The 23155-nt window shown below is 45.2% G+C and overlaps 2 protein-coding genes across 14 annotated transcripts in view; one reads left to right on the top strand and one right to left on the bottom strand.

The window, feature by feature from the left end:
* Nucleotides 1-23155, bottom strand: part of Sh3d19 (SH3 domain containing 19) — a 181707-nt gene that overhangs the window by 131323 nt on the left and 27229 nt on the right.
* Prss48 (serine protease 48) lies at nucleotides 1089-10238 on the top strand. Its single transcript, NM_001433336.1, has 6 exons — nucleotides 1089-1171; nucleotides 2688-2732; nucleotides 3314-3476; nucleotides 5596-5855; nucleotides 6539-6705; nucleotides 9794-10238. The coding sequence occupies exons 1-6, from the start codon at nucleotides 1129-1131 to the stop codon at nucleotides 10040-10042; spliced, it is 927 nt and encodes a 308-aa protein (NP_001420265.1). The 5' UTR covers nucleotides 1089-1128; the 3' UTR covers nucleotides 10043-10238.

The following is a 23155-nucleotide window of genomic DNA, read 5'->3' as shown; positions in this document are numbered from 1 at the left end:
ACACACACACACACACACACACACACACACACACACCACACATGCACACACACCCACCACACACCACACACACACACACACACACACACACACCCCACACATGCACATACACATACACACACACACACCACACAGGCACACACACACCACACATGCACACACACACACATGCACACACACACACATGCACACACGGTGCATGCGTGGGAGGAATCAGGCTGAGGGCAACTGCACTAAACAAACTTCTGGCCTACTCTGACGTATTTTCATATCCCCTCCCCTCTCCTTTTATATGAGGATACACACTTTAAAGATAATCCACAGCCGTGAGGACCTATATCCTGGTAAGAACAGATCATCTGCACCAAATAAAGCCTCAGAGGAATTTAAGTTGAATACAAGAAAGCTCTTGGGCAGGTGGCATGGATTGTAGTTGAACCTCTTTCATGTGAGAATGGCCAGGAATCTGCATGGAGACACTCAACAACCCTGTTTATAAGCTCTTAAGCTATCACAAACCCAAGTCCTCCCAGTTCTGGTCTTCAAGGGCTGTCCTAGGTTTACTCCAGATGTCCTCGTCACACTCCCCTCCTGACTTTTCACACACACACACCCCAGGTGTTAACCCCGAGACCACACTACAAAAAATGTCCCATACACAAAGCACTGTTGTAGAGTTTATTTTCCAGAAAACTTGATTTGTAAAAACAAACGGATTTAACTCAGAGAGTGGGTTAATTTCCTCTTTTCCATTTTTTTTGGGGGGGGGTGCTAATTCTAGAATCCTACCCACATTCCAGCTTCATGCTATGGACAGACAAGACCTTAGTCCTTCCCAGTACCCTCAGCTTGCTATTCCAACCCCTACCCACACCCACCCCTGGCAAAAACAAAACGAAAACAACCACCACCTCCACACAGTGGCTCCGCCGAGACAGTAGGGGGCGCTGCACGGTCCCGCAGCTGCTCTGCTTAAATCCCTTGCAGTCTGGCTAAGGCAAAGGGGAAAATTCTGAGAGCGCCATCTAGTGGGAGGTGGTCCTGCCCCTTCCGCAGCTACTCCTCAGCTGGCTTCCGCCAGGGGCCTGAGTCCCGGAAGCAGGAAGTGCTACACCTGAGGACAGAGGCATGGGCCCAGCGGGCCTCATGGTTCTGCTGCTGCTTTTGCTGGGTGAGCCCCAGGGGCGCGGCCAAGAGGGGAGAAAAGCAAAGGTTTTTGTCTCAAGAAGGCATCTTATGATAACGTAGGTGTTACTTGTGAGTAGCATCATCCAAGAAACTCCTCCAAGGTTATTGCATACACGCCACTGTTAGAATGTCCTGGTTCGATAAGGCAGTAAACAAAACTAAGGTCCTGTGCCTTCATGGGACTCCTAAATCGGTGCACACTGAAAATGTAAATTATACGTCATATTAATGTTATGAAAGGAAAAGGGCACCTAAAGTTCAGGGACAATATAGGCCTGTAATCCCAACATTCAGAAGAGCTAAGGCAAGGAGATCACATGTTTGAGGCCAGACTGAGCTACATTTGGGAAGTCTAGGCTGACCTATCCTACATAACACAGAAGAACAAAAAAAAGGTAACAGGTTAGTATAAAGTGGCCTCTCCAAGAGAAATGATTTGAGCGGATGCTTGAAAGAAACTGGGTAATGGCTCTGTGGTGGAACACATGACTAACGCGTTCCAGCCCCAGCAGCACAAGGGGTCGCCCAGGTACCGTTCCAGGGACTCACCTGGCTGGGGACATGAGGGAACATGGAAAGGACAAACACATACACAGACACAGAGAAGCTGGGGTTGGGTGACAGGAGCTGCAGCAGCTCAGAAGCTCAGTGTGTTTGTTATATACAGTGGATAAAAAAGGTGGGATTATTGCATAGCCATAAACAAAGAGGCAGGGCACGTGGTATAAATCTGGACTGAGGAGGCAGTTTAGCTAATCTAATTGACTTTGTTGGCGAGCACTCTTCAGGCCATAAACCTGGTGGGAAAAGCTACTGTGGACATTTTTTGCCCACACTATCAACATCCACTTAGGAACCAGAGGAAGGTTTGCCATCTCTCTGAGCCTTACCCCCTGAGGTGAGGGGCTCTGCCATTTCCCCACAGCTCTGAGGCTACTTGATAGGCTGTGCCCATGTCAATAAATGCACACGTGCTCAGGGCTTACTCCACTCCCTACAGAGAGGAAGACTTCATGGAAATGAGCAAGTTAGATAAGACCCAGGCCTGGGAAATCTGCATCTCAGGCACAGGAAACTAGAGACACTTCTGGCATAATAAATAAATTGTTCCGTTAATTCTCTGGCCCACAGCTGATTAAAACAAGGGCATGCTATCAGGAGCAAAGAGGTGAGAGGCAGCACAAGGAAAGTTAACATACGTTTTGTAAAATGACAAGTCAGTTAAAGAAAACAACATAAAAATAAACAGCCTATGAATCTCAAAAGCATCTCAGGGTATCACTGTATCACAAGTGAACATACTTGATGCCCCGACGATGACCTTGAATCACTAAGTCAAAGGTAAGCAGCAGTTGCCATAGCCAGGTAGGTATATAATTATTAAGAGCCCCGCTCACTGGCAGACCATTGTAAATTTTAGCCTTACCACCAATCTGGAAAGCTTTCTGTTCAGTGATGTGTTCCGTGTATTAATGAATGATATGATGTGTTTTCTGTAGGGGCTTACCAGGGCTCTCTAACCAAACAGAAAAAGCTGCAGTCAGGTGAGTAGTCCTCAGACCGGCTTAGGACTGCTGGGTCTGAAACTGGAACTGGGGGTGGGGTAGAGGGATGGCTTGGCGGTTAGGATGACTGGCTGCTCTTCCAGAGGTCCTGAGTTCAATTCCCAACACCCATATGGTGGCTCACAACTGTCTATAACTGTAGTTCCATGGGATCTGATGCCCTCTTCGAGTGTGCAGACAAAACACTCATATAGATAAAGTATCTAAATAAAGTCTTTTTAAAAATGGAATTGGGGGGGCTGGAGAGATGGCTCAGCGGTTAAGAGCACTGACTGCTCTTCCAGAGGTCATGAGTTCAATTCCCAGCAAACACATGGTGGCTCACAACCATCTGTAATGAGATCTGGTGCCCTCTTCTGGCCTGCAGTCACATATGCAGGCAGAATGCTGTACGTAAAATAAATAAATAAATTACAAAAAAAAAAAAAAAATGGAATTGGGAAGGGCAAGGAGTCTCAGGGAGGGCTCAGAGCCTGGAGAAGGATGAGATGGGAGTTTGGGGACAAGGAGAAAATGGAGGAACTTCAATCTGCATAGATCCCCTGCTCTTCTTTATCTAGTATGTGGACGGCCTGTATACTCTGGACGCATTGTGGGCGGCCAAGGTGCTGCTCTGGGGCACTGGCCCTGGCAGGTCAGCCTGCGGTTTGACAGCACCCACATCTGTGGAGGTTCTCTCATCAGTAACCACTGGGTAATGACGGCAGCACACTGCATAAAAAAGTGAGTTGTAGCTGGGCGCTAACACGCAGAGGCTTCTGGGAAGTGTTTGGGTGGTGTCGTGGGAACCAGGAGACCAGTGCCAGTGTTCAGATCTGTGGGGCAGCAGAGAACCTTACATCACCTCAGAGTGAATGGAACGGGGGGGGGGGGGAGGAGACAGTTCCTTTCCTTGGTGTCAGCTTACTTCTGAAATACAGACCGGGGCTTTGTCTTGAGCTTCTGGGGTCTTGCAAACATAATCTGAACTTTCTCAGAGACACTGTGTGAAAACAAGTTGCTGTGTGGTGGGCACCACATGAGACTGGTCCCTCACAAAGACTCCCACTCAATATAAGTGAGCTGGAAACAGATTCAGTCAAGCCTGGGAGGGCTGCAAGCCCACTCTGATTGGAGCAGCTTGAGAGACCCTGAGACAGAGAAAATAGTTAGGTCGCATCTGACCCCCTGACTCAAAGAATCTGAGACAGGAGTATTTTTTCATCCATACCACAAAACACTGTAGCAACTAATTGTGCAACAACAGATAGTTAATGTGCACAGAAGTCAAAATAACAGGCTTTCTATTAACAACTGAGAAAATTCAGGGAAATGACGTAGTGACTTCAAAATGCCAAGGGAGAGTTTCTTCCAAGGCCAGAATTATATATTCTACCCTTTATACTATATATCAATAGTATGTTGTATATTGCATATACTATGAATCAATAGGATATAAACATAGACATTTACAAATATACAAATTCACAAAAAAAATGTTACCACCCACACATATGGGCATGGAGGAACAGGAAAACATGGGTCTAGACAAAATAGTAGGCTTTAACACAAGAGAATTCTCAAGAAGATCATAAATATTATAAATATAAGTCCAAAACGATAGCAGCTGGAGCAGACTAGAACAAGAGGGAAGAGAGCCAAAATGGGGTGGGGTGGGGTTGGGGTCACAGACTGCCGGACGGGGCTGGACACACTGAAGAGTCTGTATCACCAGCAGAGAGTTCAGGGGCAAAACAATGGATTTGTGAGGCTACGTTATTAACTTCAGGACAAGCCAAGGGTTAGATGAGAAATACAGTCACAAGATCCGGTCTAATCTGTAGTGCAGGAAGCCTACACAATGATGAGAAAACACTGATCTAACCCTATCAGTTAGGAAGAAGAGTGACAACCAATTGGGGAGAGTCTTATCTCAATCACTTCCTACTGCGGTAATAAAGACCACGACCCAAATCAACCCAGCGAGGAAAGGTTGGTTCCGGCTTACAGGTGTAGTCCATCATGAAGACAGGAGAGGACTGAAGGCAGCAACTGAGGCAGAGACCATGGAGGAACCCTGGCTGCTCCCCATAGCTAGCTCAGCCTGCATTCTTATACCACGAAGACCTGCCTTGGGGTGGCACACTCCACAGTGGACTGGGCCCTCCCATATCAATCATCAATCGAGAAAATGCACCCCAGACTTGCCTACAGACCAGTCTACAGACAGTCTACCGCCATCTACAGATGGAGGCTCCTCTTCCCAGCTGAGCTGAGCTGACAAAAAAAAAAATAAGTACTAGAACAAGGCTAGTCAGTGAGACGCATAAGAAAGCTCAGTGTTCACCTTCTAATTAGGAACTCAAGACGCAAAGAGAGAGTGTGTGAGTGAGTGTGTGTGTGTGTGTGTGAGTGTGTGAGTGTGTGTGAGTGTGTGTGTGTGAGTGTGTGTGTGTGTGTGTGTGTGTGTCTGTCTGTCTATGCCTGTGTCTTGGGTGGGAGTTGTCAAAAAGACAAAATAGTGTTTCTTAAAAGCACCAGGGAAATCATTAAGGGCTGAAAGAACTGAAAGTGACTGACTCACACACACACTCACACACACACGTGCACACTGTGGAAGGGGTGAGAGAACAGGGAGAGTATGTAGGGCAAATTCTGGCTACCAGCATATAAGAGACCACAGGAAGAGAAGCCAGGGCAGGACACAGAGAGAAGAAAGGGACACAGACTACCCTTAGCTCACGGTTAACCAAGTGTTGGTATCATCCTCTTTTGTTCAGTCTTTGGGGTACAGATAGGCAGCTTGTTCTGACCTACTGTAGGCCAACACTCCACTTTTATTTTCCTCTCTCTTTCCTCTCAGGACCTGGTTCAGCTTTCTTTACAGTGTGTGGCTTGGATCCATCGATAGAGATTACTCAAGCACAGGCGAGGAATATTACGTGTCCAGAATCGTCATCCCTAGCAAACACCACAATACAGACGGAGATATCGCCCTGCTGAAGCTGTCTTCCCGGGTCACCTTCACGTCGCTCGTTCTGCCCATCTGTTTGCCCAATATCTCAAAGCCGCTGACAGTTCCAGCTTCTTGCTGGGTGACTGGATGGGGGCAAAATCAGGAAGGTACAGAAGAGATGGGGAGAGACAGGGTCTTGCGTAGCTCAGGCTAGCCTTAAACGTGCTCAGTGGTCAAAGCTGGGTTTCTACTCACACCCCTCGAATCTCACTTTCCTGGAACTGGAGGCGTCTACACCCGGCTCTCGCTAATATTATTCAACAAGATCAAATCAGTCCACAAGTTTTCAGATGAAATATCTTTTGACACTTACACGTTTGTTTACTCCTGTAGAACCGAGTTATCACTGACAGAGCAAATGCTAACAATTTAAACACATAATTAGCTCTCCTTCAGAGACTATTAAACATGACTTAATGTTTGGGGAGTCTAGCTTAGCTTGGTTTGGTGTATGTATGTTAATTTGTCGACAAAATGTATGTCAGCACTTTTCCAGGAGAAGTAGAGATGGGACAGGAATTTATCTGGAAGCAGAAAACTGAGGAAGAGCAACCTTAGAATAATCTAGATTACCTACATTTTGACTTGATCAGAAGTTATCTGAACATTCCTTGTTTAGAATACTGGCCCGAGTGGAAACCCTCAAACAGAAAGAACTCAAATTCATTATCATTTTTTTATTTGACCATTTGGGATCTTTCCATAAGCATGGTGGGAAGGTGGCCGACTGACTGTTGCCCTGACCACTGTGCAGGTTGTTAAAATCTTTCATTCCTGTCCTCCTCTGCAGGTCATTACCCCTCTACCCTCCAAGAACTTGAAGTGCCCATCATTACCGGTGAGGCATGTGAACAACTGTACAACCCAATTGGCTTCTTCCTCCCGGATCTGGAGCGGATCATCAAGGAAGACATGCTTTGTGCTGGTGAGATACAGCAGAGCAAAGATAGCTGCAAGGTTAGTGCGTGCTCTGGAGGCGTTCCTACACTCCTCCCTCCCTCCCTCCCTTCCTCCCCCTCCCTCCCTCCCTCTCTCCCTCCCTCCTTCCTTCCTTCCAGATCTTAATGTGGATCTAAGTTCTTTTATCTGTAATTAACAATAAATTACAGCCCAAGAAACAATAATTCTGATAATAATTCTTGAGTTGTTCCGGACAAATCAACTGGCCTGGATCAATATTTAAATTTATTTGTTTTATTTTTAGGATTATAGTTACATCATTCTCCCCTTTCGTTTCCTCCCTCCGAAACCTCTATATCCCGATCCCTGATCTCTTTCAAATTCATGGCCTCAATTTCATTTCACTGTTGTTATGCATATATATTCACACACATATACATATAAATACATAAACATAATCTGCTCCATCTATAGAACACTACTTGCATGTAAATTTTCAGGGCTGACCACTGGGTATTGGACAACCGACTGGTTTGCTGCTCCCTGGGGAAGACAATTTCTCCCGCTCTCCGCATTCCTTAGACGCCTGCAGCTCTGTGTAGGGCTGAGGCCTCATGGGCTTTTCCCCGTCCACTCTGGCCTGTCTGTCGTCTTTGTTCAGCTCACATTTATGCAGTCGTGTGGGTGAGATGTGATGGGTGCAGCTTCTGACGCCACTGAGAGAGACAGACTGACAGCAAAGTCCCCATCCTGACTCTCACGGTCTCTCCAGCCTCTCTTCTATGCCCCCTAAGCCTCAGCTATGGGAGTTGTATAGACATATCCCTTGGTACTAGACCCCACAACTCTGCATTTTGAGTAGTTGTGTATTCCATAATGTTGATTGATGTCAATTTAACTCCTTCAAACATAAAACTACTGATGTAGGCCAGTGGTTTTCAACCTCCCAAGTGCTGTGACCCTGTAATACAGTTCATGTTGTTGGGACCCCCCAACCATAAAATTATTTTTGTTGCTACTTCATAAATGCAATTTTGCTACTGTTATAAATCAAAATGTAAATATCTGATATGCAGGATATCTGATGTGTGACCCCCTGAGAAAGGGTCATCTGACATCCTCACCCCCACCCCAGCAAAGGAGTTATGACCCACAGGTTGAGAACTGCTGATGTAGACCAATTTGTTACTACATTTTTTTTTAAAAACCTGTAATTTTTCATAAATATACTGAAGTAAGCACACATTGCCCACTTTTTAATTTTCTTAAGAATATTTTATCAAATACTTTTCAAATGTCATCTGGAGTCTTCTGATCAACTGTCGGACATCATAGTGTATAGGTGTTCCTCAGTGGTACATACAGGCTTGCCTAGCCTCCAGGAAGCCTTGGGTTTGATTTCTAGCATCATAAAACCGACCAACCAACCCAGCCACTGCTTGGATCCTCGTTCTATGTATGCTGTGTCGGTCTGCTTGAATCCAGGCAACTGCCCCACCCCCTTTCTCTTCTTCCTAGCATTTCTCCCTTTGCTTTCTAATTGTTGTGGTAGCTCTGAGCTCTGTTTCCCTGATCTCAAGCCAGCAAGACTGTGTGTTTCTATTTAAGTTCTTGCTACTGGATATGCTAAGGATGGGCTGTTTTAGAGAAAACCACTTGGAGACAAAGTCCTATTCTTTTTCTTCCGAGGATTAGCCCCAGTTTCTGTCTGCTTTTCACCTCTCTCCACTGCCTTCCTAGAGTTGGCTTCTCTGTCACCCGCAGCAGAGCTGCCGTGAGATAAGCATCAAAGAACAGAACACGCTCTGTGTGCACACTGAACATTCTCCAGAACAGAGCTTACTCGGGGCTGAAGGCTGAGCCTCCACACAGTTAGGGGGATTGAAATCATAAGCAAAGTAGAATCTCTAGTAACAACAGAATAAAATTCGAAACAAATAAAAGAAAAATATGAACAACTCAGCTGTGTGGAAGCTGTTAACATATTCCTAAATAACCAATGAGCCAAAAAATGAAATCACGACAAAAATTAGGAAATAGTCTGCAGAAATGAAGTGAAGACATATTGTATGGTTGGCACTAACACAGTGGTTAGAGGAAACCCATCGTTGCAAAGGCAGTTCTATAACAAGACTACCTCACGTGAAGAACCTGATCTCCACACTAAGACGCTGGGGAAGGAGCCCGGACATGCAGTGCAGTGGCCCAGTGTCAGTCTGAGTACTGAAGAAAGGGGCAGGAAGGAAGGGAGCAGAGAGAAAGACAGCCACTAAAGAGAGGGAGAGGGAGCACAGTACTGGGGTGCAGGAAGCAAACTAGACCTGGAAAAGAACAAAGAAAACGAGAATGTTATTACTGAAGCAGAGAACAGAAAGAACATAAAAATTAGCTGGACTGAGAAAGTAATAAGCTGATATTAAAACTCATATGGAAATTCAAGTGGCCGTAAACAGTCTTGAAAAGGAAGAACAAAGCTGGAAGGCTCACACTTTCTGATTCCAAAGCTTCCTACAAAGCGGCAGTAATCAAAACAGAGTGGACATCCTAGGACCAGACACACAACGTGAGCTGTGGACAGTCCTAGGACCAGACACACAACGTGAGCTGTGGACAGCATTAAATAGTAAAGTTGTTACAAAGCAAAGAAACAAAACAGGAGACAAACTCCTGATGCCTGTCATTGTCACTCCACAGAAGAAATGAGCACTTAACAGAAAAAAAGACAATGGAAAAAGAGAGGGTAGCATATCACAGGGAGTAAGTCTTGCTTCGTAGTGAAACCTTATTGAGAAGCATCACATTCAGTTTACTCTGCTTTTCCATAGTATGTTAGATGAACATTTAGAAATGGCTAATGTGGGGTTGGGGATTTAGCTCAGTGGTAGAGCGCTTACCTAGGAAGCACAAGGCCCTGGGTTCGGTCCCCAGCTCCGAAAAAAAGAACCAAAAAAAAAAAAAAAAAAAAAAAAAAAAGAGAAATGGCTAATGTACATTTTCAGACTCTATGATCCCAGCATTTCAGAAGTCCACAGCTGAGGGTCCAGGTCCAGTTCCAGTTCTGCTGACCTCTCCCTCACCCCTGACTGACCTTCCCCTCCCAGTAAGGCTTCTCACTGCTGAGCTCAGACCTTTCTGTCTCCCCTAGGGCGATTCTGGAGGGCCTCTGTCATGCCACATTGATGGTGTCTGGACACAGATAGGTGTGATAAGCTGGGGTTTGGAATGTGGTAAGAATCTTCCTGGAGTCTACACCAACGTGACCTACTACCAAAAGTGGATCAGTTCCATTATCTCAAGAGCTGCGGACTGGGGTGGCGACTGCACTCACATGGCTTCTTGTTTCTTCTTGTTCCCTCCTGTATTACTTTCTCTGGCTCTCCTGGGACCCTCCTGAGCCTTTGGCCCTAGCATAACACCAAGACAGCACAAGAGCGGACGCTGCTGGGGGACTAACGGGAGGGGTCGAGTATTGAATAAAGCTTAGCAGCGAACTCATGAGACAGCTGCTGGGATCCCTGGATAACTAGCTTTATGTATTTGGGTCAAAGTTCTTGATTTTCTTATAAAGAAATAAAGAAACAGCTAATAAATAAGGCACTTCTGTGCATTGTTTGGGGTGGTGTTGTCCCAGAATAATATGTCTTATGAGGGAGGAAAGATGCTTCCTATGAATAAATATTTGTGAATATGAGTTAAATAATAAAAATCAAGATGGTGTAAGGGAAGGTCTGCAAGGAACTCCATAAAGGGTCAATTTGAGCCTTAGCTGCCTCATGGACTTACCTGTTCTGAATGGTTTGCCTCCTCTCCCTTGGTTCCCCTGATCACTCTAACAAGGAGTGCATGGAAATAGCTTAGCGCTTTTCAAATTCCAGTCTGCAATTTACTACTAAGAATATTGGTAAGTGTGACAACACAAGCCCTCGGAAAGCAGAGGACAACAAGTCTGAGGCCAGCCTATGCTACATAATGAGTCTGAGGTCAGCCTGGGTTACAAAGCAAGACTCTGTCTAAAAAAATGCAAATCACTCAGGTAGACAGACGAATGCCAGGAGCAGGAGCCTTGAGGTCTTAGGTGTGAATGATCCTAACCTACAGAGGCCCACAGTGTCTGCTTTAGAATAAGAGACGGTAAGTGTTCAGACCAAAGACCGCCGTGCTTAGACTGCAGGAGCTCAGAGCTGCGTGGACCACAGTCGTTATTTTCCTCCTGGATTCTCTGGTGTAATTTCATCTATATACCTTTAAGTCGCCCCTTCTTTCTCATTTGATTGTTTATTGCCATCTGTGCCTTTTATGGTAAATCACCTCCCCAAACCAACCTTTTGGTATTTATTTAAGCACATTAGGTAGGAAGCTGGTATAAACGCTGGACATGGTACATGCTTACAACCCCAGCTCTTACCACGGCTTCCAGTCTCAAACTACCCTTCACAGCAGCTCTGGCTGACTCTCCTGACCAAACACATCTTTATAATAAACGTTGAGCACATTGGAGTCTTCGTTCACAGAACTTGACGCAGCAATAACTTAACACTGCTTTACATGGCCGTGTAATTGCTGTATCTGTCTGATCAAAATGGAAGGTCTATGAGAGTAAAGATTTTTGTTTTCGTCTACAACTGTACCCCAGCCTTGCTAACTATCTAAATGAAAGAAAGGAGGAAAAACACCCTACTAATTGTTGTCTTCCCCATAGACCCAGACTCTGACATAATTCTTACACTCAGGATCCCTGGTGTTAATTAAGTAAGAGGATGAAAGCGGGAAAGAGCGTTGCTCCTGCCTAGACAACAGAGCAGAGAGTACTTAAAGCAGGTGAGCGGAAAGCTTTTGATCCGAGAACAGAAGCGAGGGCAGCTCTGGATGACACAGCTGACAGAAAGGACAGAAAGGGAGGAGGAGAGATCGACTACCACCAAGGACCAGGGAGGGAAAGTACAGGGGTGAGCCAGAGTCCGAAGGCAAAAAGGACACAGGCCAAGACCTCCAAACTCCTGCCTCCTCGAAACGGGAGGCGCCTGCTCCACAGCGCAGCTTCTGGCAAAAATTTTTCTCAAGAACCAGGAACCAAATAAAGCTTAATTAAACCTTTAGCAGGGGCAAGGTCCGAATACAAAGAAGGCTATGAAACGATCTGTCTGTCACATGACGGGTCGGAGCAGAGATGGGAGGCTAAACAGAGGCCGGGCATCCTGCCTTTGAGATGCACACCCAGTCCTGGCCGGCAGAGCAAATCCCTCCCCTGGGGAAGTCTGCGGTGAGTCAGTGTGCACTCAGCACTATCAAGTGCACAGCACACATGCAGGCTCCAGAGAAACAGCCAGGCCTGCGCTGCTCTCAGCCTGCCTTCGGGGGCACACAGCCTCGTGATGGAGTGGCACTGTCAAGTGCAAAAGAAACAAACTAAACCTGTGTACCAGACAGTCTGATAGAGAAAAATAGAACCACAGAGGCGGCAGCAGGTAAGAGGCAGGACGCCACCTGACACGCGCTGTTTCCCTTCTCCTGCTTCTTGTCTGCCCTGTCCTTACAGCAAGAGCCCGTCTACAATGGCGATCTTAGAAAGCCCGCAGCTTGCTTTTTACACTGAATTAAAACCCAGCATTAAGATACCCAGCGGGCTCTTCGGCCTGTTTCCACCTCATGGCCTTATTGTGTCTGCCCTCCATACCTAAAATACCCATCCTTTGTACATCTCAATGCACTTATTTCTGTCTACTGCTCAGAAAAGGAAGCAAAGAATACCAACAGAATACATTAAAAGCACCATAGGAAATGGGTTTTAAAATTAGGGCTTGAGGTGTGGCTTGGTGAAGAACACTTGTAATGATAAGTGAAGCTCTGGGTCCGATCTCCAACACCAGGAGAGAAAAACTAACAGGCAAGAGTTATCTCTCACTAAGGAGAGAATAGGGACGTTTATCTTCCACTTTATTTAAATATCGACTTGTCTATGATGTATTTGGGGCTCGCTAAAGATCTGAATAATACTTGTGATTGCATTTCAAAACAAGATCCAAAGTAACTTTGTACATTTCCTGTTTCAGTTGCTAAAACACAAAATGGAAAGTATAACCCAAAATGTGGGATATGGAACTTGTTAATACATTACTGAAGGGGACAAAAATCAATAGACGTTTGTATTCACAAAAGTGAAATGTCAAGCAGTTACTGACAACTAATGTGGTCAGCCATCACACCGACAGAGCGAAGGGGGACATTAACAAGGCCCTCTTTATTCTCCGCCCTGGGAAGGCTCAATATAGCACCTCTGATTTAAAATCAATTTTAATTTGCAGAATATGTTACTTCTTGGAGTATCTCATTTTCATAAGCTCTACCTTTCATTTTCAGATATCTTGAGAAACTTTAATTAAGGTAGGATTTTAACAAATGAAAACTGCTGAAAATAATCAACAATATTTTCCCTAAAAGTGGGAGGGGTGAGCACACAGATAGTGATAGCCAGGTTCTCTCCCTTGTTACCAAGTCAATCAGGTAATGACCTGTTTTCCCCTCAATCTCATTAAACCATACAGCTGTCCTCCCGCGTGTGGGGACAGCACAGCACAGGACAGGAAGCCCGCACGCTGCTTCTGCTTCAGTGGTGGCGCTCCACTTTTGCAGACGCATCGACGCGACTGCAATCTCCCCAACGACTCAGACAAAATACATTTTATTTATATAATAGAAATGACCCGTCTGCAACTTCTGAAAACAAACCTTTTCTTCAGGAAGGGGTGGGGGAGACTCAGCTAATCCAAGCTCAATTTCATTCTCTACCTCCAGTGATGAAGAGGAAACACTCAATCAGACGGACAAAATAGACTGAAATCTTTACTAGAGATCCTAATTGCCTTTCAAGATAATTATCTTCAACCAACCCGAAGTCTCTCCAGTGTCTTCTCTAATGTAAGAGTTCACTTCCATCTCCATATGGCTGAGGGCAGGTATTGGGATCTCGTCCTGTGGCATGACGGAGGCCACTTGTGACACTTAGCCCACACAGTATTGTGCTGTGATTAACTCAGAACACCCAAGAGTGAACCCTGGGGGGGTGGGCAGGGAGCCAGCCTGGGGATCCAGGATGCTTAAGACACCCATTGTGCACTTAGTGGCTCACAGGTCACCGGTCTCATGGTGATTGTGCCATGAAATGAAGTGAGGAAGGAGGGAGAGGAGGAATGGACGTATTGTGCTGTCAGATTAGGGGGTGGGAAGAACGACGCCATCTGCAAGCATTCCAATACCCTAATCCCCACAGCCCGTGTTTTCACAGGAGTTAAAGGGGCTTGCACATAAGATCAGGCATCAAAGTGGGTACGCTGTCTTGGATTATGCAGGTAACCCTAAGTAATGGCAGAGCTTATAGACATGGTTAAGGTAGAGAATCACAGAGATGCTCCTAAGACATGATGACCCAAAAGATGTCCCAGTGATGCAAAAGAACTTGGTTCCTGAAATCTAAAAGGTAAAACCTTGCCAGTGTACAACCAATCCTGGCACTGTGAAGGCAGAGGCAGGAGGGTCTCCGTGACTCCCAGGCCAGCCTGGTCTGCAGGGTGAGATTTAGGCCAGCCAGGGCTACATGGTGAGAGACCCTGTCTCTACATAAATAAAAGGTAAAGACATGCTCTTTCTGTGCAGCCTACAGATGAAATACAGCCCTGCCAGACATTCTTTTGAGTGCAGTGAGAGTGATTTTACACTTGAACCTCCAGAACTGTATACACTCTTTAATTTCAGGTTGCTTTTAAGCCTTTAACTTGCAAATTGTAATAAAAGCAATAGGAAACGAATGCAGGTATGTTCAATCCGAAAGGTCTTCCAGTTCTGCATGTGTGTGCACGGTTCAAGAGGAGGGGCAGGGGCAGGAAATGAGAAAGACCCTGCTCAATTATGGGCAATCTTCACATTGCCAACACAATGTAAAAATGCACAGTCACACACACTGATCTTGTAATTTTTCAAAATATTCAAGAACCCCATGAGCACAGAACCCCAGCAGTGACAGCAAAGGAGTCTGTTCCGATGTCATGGGTGCTGCCTCCATAAGGGGAGGAGCCAAGGGACATTTACCCTAAAAAACAAACAAACAAACAACATTTTCCTGGATTCTGGCTATTGAAAGAAAATCAAACATCACAGATGGGATTAACATGGAAAGTTCAAACTCTCTGTGCCCTCACGATTGCCCACGGCACCCTTACTGCCGACATCCTCACAGTTGACCGGGGCACCCTCACCATTGGCCCTCCCTGTCACCCTCTGAGCTGGCTGTTGTTCCATGGCTTCTGTTGAAGCAAACAGCGATCATCTTTTAAAGCTAAGTGTTTTTTAAATTAGCTTGACCCGAAATCTGTGACGCACCACTATAGAGCTTCCCAGGTGATGAATGTCACTCTGTATCAGTCGATCAATAGTCAAGGTAACCAGAAATGTCAGCGGTTCTTCCATCAGTGAACTTTTATGTGAGTGAGTTTGGAATAATAAAAATACTTTGGCTTCGGGAAATTAAAACTTGGTGGAACATTGTCAAAGGCAAGTATTTGGATTTTAGGAGAAATATCCTATGTCCCTTGGAGTTCAGTGAAGTTATTTTTAATTCGGAGAGGGCTGACATGAAAGACCACAAACAAGGAAAATAAATTCACTCTTGTTTCCGAGACTTCTAAATCAGTGCCATACAAGGAAAAAGACGTTAACCATTTGAAGAGCCTTGGCCAATAACCAAGTAGTTCTGAGTGGACCTGATCTAAATCATTCACATTGTCACTTTAAACTTCTAAAAACACACTCCACAACTACTGAGTTTCGAATAAGGAGGTTATGAAGATTAGTATATTCCAAAAGCTCACGGGGCTACTTTCTAGTTACTTCTTAATCACGGGGAGTCCGTGGACAGCACTGCACGAAGGGTTCCAAAACAGGTTTCAACCTCTTCAAACTAGCAAAGCTTTGTGGAGGCACTGTTGCTCCCCCTGACCACTACTGTTTCCCTGTAAATGGATCACCCGTCCACTAAAGATCCCCATGACTCCCAGGGCCTATGTAGTGTATTAACCGTACTAATGACCTTGTGCTGTTCATACAGAGTTAACCAAAGAACTGTGAGAGTGAAGCCTGCAGGCTCTAAGCAGAGGCTTTAAACGCTGGCACTCGTATTCCTGTCCATTGTTCTTACCCAGTTAGGGGTTGCTCCTTCAACCAGGATCCCAGAAGAGCGGCAGGGTGAGCCTGTGCTTACCTCTCCAGCTGAATACCATGGCGACAGTTAAAGCTTGTTGTAACCACTGCCTTAGTGACAAATTATGTCAGGTTCAGGCGGCTAACAAACAACAATGTATAATTTATGGTGTTTTCAGTTGAATCTTTCTAATAATTTATTAAAAAGAAGGGATATTGGCCTATATAACCAAACCCAAAACCAAGAATTTTAAGCCTGAAAGGAAATCTGATAAACAGGAATTAGCAAACTTTCCCTCTAAAAGGCAAGCCGGAAAGTACTTCAAGCCATAGAAAATATGTAAATGAATGTGCACGGCTGTGTGCCAATAAAACTTTGTCACAGTCATAAACTTGGGGCCCACGTCTATATCCTTCGTATTTGTCAGTGGAGATTATGAGACAGAGGGGCGTGGTCATACAGTTGGTATTTTAGTTTCCTTTAATTTTTTTATGTGTATGGGTATTTTGTCTACATGTATAACTGTGCACCACATGTGTGTAGTGCCCTCAGTCCAGAGAAGGGTATTGGGTCCCCTGAAACTGGAGTTACAGATGGTCTTGCTATGCAGGTCCTAAGGAAGAGCAGTCAGTGCTCCTTACTGAACAATCTCTCTCTTGCCCCTTAATTTTCTTTCTATTACTGTATAAAACACTGATCAAAACTGGTTTAGGGGAGAAAGGGATTTATTTGGCTCACACTTCCAGGTCACAATCTGTCATGGAGGGGAATCATGGCAAGAATTCACACAAAAGCCTGAAGAAACCATGGAAGAAGGCTCCGACTTGCTCGCTGGCTAGCTCACTGACAATGGCACTTCTTGCAGGAGTCAGTCTTCCCAGATCAAGTAAGGCAATCTAGACAAGCCTCAGCAAGTCGGCAACACAGTAACAGATAAATACAATTACTCAGTTAATACTCTTACCACATCCTTCAGGTGAGTCTAGGCTTTGTCACATTGATTGACAGTCAATGCTAACTACTAGGACAGCTGGCCAGTAGGAGGTTGAATATTTAATTTAGTTTAGTTTAGATTTACTTTTACTGTTTGAGACAGAGTCTCTCAATGTAATCCTGGCTATCCTGGAACTTGCTATGTCGATCATACCTGCCTCAAACTTAGAGATATCCACCTGCCTCTGCCTCTGCCTCTGCCTCTGTCTCTCTGCCTCTCTGCCTCTGCCTCCAGCCTCTACCTCTGCCTCTGCCTCCTGCCCCCAGCCTCTGCCTCTGCCTCTGTCTCCTGCCTCCAGCCTCTGCCTCTGCCTCTGCCTCTACCTTGCCTCTGCCTCCTGCCTCTGCTCTGCCTCTGCTCAGAATTAAAGATGTGCTCCACTATTCCCACTGAGGGTGAGCTAGTCCTCAGAAGTTCTGTTAGGTCACAAGAAAAATATAAAATACATATAAAAAATAAAGCAGGAAACACTTGGGACTTTTAATTATGTTCATCAGGCAACAGAGACTAGAAGTAAGGATTTGATTTTCAAATGATTATGGCGTTGGTGAAAACAAGCGAATAGGGTAAGCCCAAATTCAAGAACGAATGATGAATTAGGCAGTGTCTTGAAAAATGCGCTTCAGTGGAAACACAATTACATGCTCCCTTCCAATGATCATCTATCTGCTCGACAGTTTATCAATCACTTCTTTTATCAACAGGACAGAATTTGCTATTATTTTTTTACAGTAACTCATCTCAGGGAAATACCATTTTAAAGTAATATGAGCATGTGTACGAACGAAGCCGTAAGTCGCTTCTCTTTGTTGTTTCTGTATGAAAAACAAGCTCAGGCTGAGGCAGCTAAACTCCAGCTCTGTCCCCGACCTCCTTGCCCTCATGTTTTAAACTTATTTTCCTTTCTCTAACCTTCAAAAATAGTAAGCACTTTAGTTGAAACTCAAACAGGACAGGAATATAAAGTAGAACACTCCAGGCTCTCTTCTATTCCACAGTCCTGGTGTTAACCATACACATTCCTTTTTAACATTATTGATTACTGCTGTATCTGAGCAATGCAGTAAAGTTACTTTTTCTAGTCATTTTGACAAAGAAGAAGAATATGGAATTCCCCTGGCCAGATATTCATGGGAAATCCTGTTTGAAAAAAAAAAAAAACAGAAGGAAACAAGAGGGTATAGGGCTTTGTCTATGACCTAAGAGAAGCAAGGAGCTCAGAGAGTCTGAATAATGAATGAATGGGTGCTCAGCTAAGGAATGCACGTGTGTGTGTGTGTGTGTGTGTGTGTGTGTGTGCGTGTATCTGTGTGTGTGTCTGTCTCTGTGTGTGTGTGTGTATGTGTGTGTGTGTTTCGTCTGCATGTATGTCTGTGCAACGCACCCATGTCTAATGCCTGCAAAAGCCAGAGGATGGTGTTGGATTCCCTGGGACTAGAATTACAGATGGTTGTGAGCCACCACGTGGATGCTGGGAGTCCAGCCCAGGTCTTGTGAAAGCTACTTAACCACTAAGCTGACTCTACAGCCCCAAGACTCATCTATTTTATTTATTTACTGTTTACGCATTTATTTTGTGACCATTGTTTATTTGTTTACTTTTACGTATTTATATATTTACTTGTTTGTTTGTTTGTTTTGTGACCATGGGCTGTCATGCCAAGACCCTCATGTGAATGTCAGTAGACAAGTGGGAGTCAGCCCTTTTCTCTCACATGGTCAGGTTTGGTGTCTGTCACCTTTACTTAATGAACTATTTTGCCCTCCTCAAGAGTCCTCTATATAAATACTTTATAGGGATTTATTTTACTACTTTAGATGTGTATATATGTATGTATACCTTCGTGCCATGCCCTCAGAGGGCAAATGTGTCAGATTCCAGTGGAGCTGGAGTTCCAGGGGGTTATGAGCTGCACTGTGGGGGTGGAAGTGAATGTGAGTGCTCCTAAACTACCAACTCATCTCTCCAGTCCCTGCTTTGTTTTTTTAAACAGTCACTATGCTGCCAAGGCTGGCCTAGAACTCCTGGACTCAAGCAATTCTTTCACCCCTCCCATGCCTCCCCATCCTCTACACAAATCTCTTCTTACCATTTAAAGGGGAGTTGGGGAACTTGAAGCTTTTGCAATCACTGTCTGGGTTCCTAAGGTGGGTGGGTTTTTGGTGTTTTTGTTTTGGTTTTTGTTTTTGTTTTGGTTGGTTGGTTGGTTGGGTTTTTGGGTTTTTTTTGGGGGGGGGTTATTTGTTTGTTTTTGAGACCTAGCCCAGGCTGGCCCATACCCTGTGATCCTCCTGCCTCAGCCTCCTCAGTGCTGAGATTATAACCCTGTCACACGATGCCAAGCTTAGCTGCAAACACTTCTCATGGTATTATCTTTCCAGTATCTCCCGATTTACTTCATGATTAGTATTCTTTTCAGAGGTAAATATGCAAATGGAATTTGAACTTTAAAGTTTTTAGACATCAACTTGATGAGACACAATGGCTGTGCCCTCCTGTACAAGCAGAGCCCCTGCCTCCAAGAAGTTATGGCAGATATACAACTACCTGACTCTCCCTCTGTGTTGAAGCTCATCCCCCCAACCCCACTCCCACCCCGAGCACCCTAGCAGAGCCTCTCTATGGTGACAGTCAAGTACATATGGCTGCTGGGAAGGCACTGGAAGCTGGACTTGATATCCGTATAATACTACACACAAGCCAACAGCAGTAAGCCAGTGCAGCTTATATTGCTGGTACCATATGACAAACATTTAATGCCCTTTGGACTCACATAAGACAGGAAAGCACAAAGTTCCAGCTCCTTAGATAAGTAAGTTCCCCTCAGTGGGGCAGGCCATAAGCAGAAGAGGCTTCTCAACTTTGCATACATAGGATTCAGCTCAGCTTAGAATAAAATAATACAAGTAAATATAATACAGTAAATTAAGTCAGGGTTTAAAACTAAGGAACAGTAGGGCATGGACACACACACACACACACACACACACACACACACACACACACACCCTATAATCCTAAGCATGGGGCAGGTGAAAGCTAGAGGCCTGCAAGCTTGAGGCCTACAGGTCCGAAGCCAGCTTGGGCTACATAGCCAGACACTGTCTCAAAAGCAAGGGCTGAGGATTTAGCCTGCTACGAGGCCCAGGATTGGGGTACATGTGCACTGCTTCCTAGTCGAGTTTAATACTTTGTCAGAAGTGAGAGCCACTGCCCCTCAGGATAGACAGGGAGTGCCTGGTCCTCCAATTTGTTCCAAGGTCAATCACCAGCACCACCACCTCTGAAATGCTGAGTTCCACTGCAGAGCAAAGGAGTGGCCTGTAGGTAGTCCCAGCTATTCCGGAGGCTAATGGAACAAGAGACCCTTGAGCGCAGGAGTTCAAAACCAGCCTGGGAAACACAGTAAGAAGGCCCATCACAGAGTGAGAGGAGAGGGAAGGGGATGGGATGGAAGAACAAGGAAGAACAGGGGAGAACAGAAGGGGGGGAAATGCACAATCTTAAAACCTATGAAACCAGGACCTGCACTCTCGCAGGGTCTCCAGCAAATCTGTGGACATAATGAAGTTTGAGACACACTGGAGACTACCTGTTGCTGCAGAAACGTGGAAAACATGCTGTGCTATGAAGAATTCATTCAAAAAGAAATAGTACAGGGAGGAGGATAAAATCATGTTTGTGCTATTAAGGCATTTCAAATCAAGCATCCTATTAAGTCAAATATAAACCATGCCTTTAGTCTCAACACTTAGGAGGCAGAGGTGAGTGGATCTCTGTGAGTTCAAGGCCAGCCTGGACCACAGATCAAGTATAAAGGAAAGTCAGGGCAGCAGGGAGAAACCCTGTCTCAAAACAAACAAACAAAAAAAGTCGAATATAAGTCACATTTTTTTTTCTTTTTTTTCAGAGCTGGGGACCGAACCCAGGGCCTTGCGCTTCCTAGGCAAGCGCTCTACCACTGAGCTAAATTCCCAACCCCAAGTCACATTTTAAATTAGCAACCAAACACCTTAGTTCAACAGAATATACTCAGAGATCAAGAGACCACATTCTCCACTCCAGTGGTAATACTCAACTGAGCCACACATGTACCCTGTAACCCCAGAGTTCCAGCTCTCTCCACTATATGACAAGTCCTCCTGAAGAAATGAACAGCAAAGGATAAGAAGTAGTCATGGACACTGGTGACGTGGTAACACTTTCAAAGGACTACTTTTTTTATTACAAAAAAAAAAAAAGGAATCCTCTACCTGTGTACAATGTACTCAACAGGTGTTGGAGGGAGTTAAAATTAGCAACCTTCCAAATACAATGACTCTTAGATTAATGTAACTTCTGGAAACCTGTTACAATGAAGGCATCCATACAGAAATCAGGCAAACTCTGGACCCCCACCCAGCAGCAGTCCAGGCACTGTGGTCTTCACTAGCAATGCAAACAATAACCTGTTAAAAGCATCAGAAGAGAAGTAGAACCTCCGTCCCTAGCTTCCGTTCATTTATTCTCAATTAAGCTGGTACTAGGCAAATACCAAAACCAGGAGGAAAAAAGGCTGTCTCCATATTCCTGACTTGTTGAAAGGTAACTAGGACTCCTTAATGCATACAAGCTTCTAACTTACAAACACACTCATCGTCATCAGCCTCTGGAAATCCCAATCAGAAGAGGTAACCAGAATTAGTAGAGGCACTCATAAAACTAAAGCCATTTGTCCAAGGTCTTTAAAATAAAGCAGAAATATTTTAAGGATCCATGTGTTGTTTTTGGTTGGCTGGTGTGTGTGTGTGTGTGTGTGTGTGTGTGTGTGTTTATTTTGCCTGTATTCATGTCTCTATACCATTTGTCTGAGGAGGCCAGAAGAGCACATCAGATCCCCTGGGACTGGCTTTACAGACCGTGAGCCACCATATAGGTACCAGGTTGTCTAAAAAGCAGCCAGTAGCTGAGATACCTCCCCAGGCCAGGTTTAGGCAATCTTGTTTTAACAAAGTACGTTATAATTCAGTGATAAGAAAAGGCATGCAAGGGTTGGGGATTTAGCTCAGTGGTAGAGCGCTTGCCTAGCAAGCACAAGGCCCTGGGTTCAGTCCCCAGCTCTAAAAAAAGAAAAGGAAAAAAAAAAAAAGAAAAGAAAAGGCATGCAAAAGCCTCAAGTTGGAGCCTGTCTTAGTTAGGGTTTGCATTGCTGTGAAGAGACACCACGACCAAGGCCCATCAAGATGCAAGGACACATTTCTCATCTGCATTCATCTTGAGCCTACTTCCTTGTCCTAGTCCAATGTCAAATTCCTGCCAAATTCCTAGAAGGCAGCACCAAGAGCTCCCCACACAACTCAGGACTATTGGGGCTGGCTTACAGGTTCAGAGGTTCAGTCCCTTGTCATCAAGGCGGGAGCATGTCAGCTTGCAGGCAGACATGGTGCAGAAGGAGCTGAGAGTTCTACATCTTCATCTGAAGGCTTCTAGGAAAATACTGGCTTCTAGGCAGCAAGGGTGAGGGTCTTAAAGCCCACACCCGCAGTGACACACCTACTCCAACAAGGCCACACCTCCTAACAGTGTCACTCCTTGGGTCAAGCATATTCAAATCACCACAGATCACCACAGGTAAGGGCTACATCTGACTACTGTGAGGGGCATGGGACAACAGTGGCTTAAGACAGTGGCTGTTATTATTGTTGCTAAAGAAGGCAAGAGAAAGTTCACACAGTGGAGACCCATTAGGAACTGAGATTCCATTCTGCTCCTCCACAGCCATTTTCTGCTCTTGGGGGCCAGGGGTAGCTACTGTGAGGTATCTTTATTTCTGGCAAATTACCATTTGGATCCTCAATATCCCCCAGGGGCCCATGTGTCTAAGACTGGCTCTTCAGCCCGTGGCACTTTTGGGAAGTAGGGGAGCCGATTAGAGGTGAGCCCCTGTAAAATGAAGTTGGATCGCACACCACACGGCACTTTCCCTTCTCTCTCCTTGCTTCCAGTTGTCATCAAGAGAGCGGCATCTTGCGCCAAGAGATGCCGGCCATGAGGAATTACCTTGCATCTGTGCAAGGGAATGGGACTCAGCACATACAGACGAAAACCTATGGACCCAGTCAAATACACCATTCCTCCTTGAAGTTGACTGTCTTGGGCATTTTGTCACAGTGATAGCAAGCTTACCAACTCATACGACTCATAGTAGGATGGGGAAAGAAAGGTGATAAGAAAAGAGGCCATGGGGTTGGGGATTTAGCTCAGTGGTAGAGCGCTTGCCTAGCAAGCACAAGGCCCTGTGTTCGGTCCCCAGCTCCGAAAAAAAAAAAAAAGAAAGAAAGAA

The sequence above is a fragment of the Rattus norvegicus genome, chromosome 2 (assembly GCF_021556685.1).
Source record: "Rattus norvegicus strain SHRSP/BbbUtx chromosome 2, alternate assembly SHRSP_T2T, whole genome shotgun sequence".
In the NCBI taxonomy this organism is placed as follows: domain Eukaryota; kingdom Metazoa; phylum Chordata; class Mammalia; order Rodentia; family Muridae; genus Rattus; species Rattus norvegicus.
This window is presented reverse-complemented; position numbering and strand designations above follow the sequence as displayed.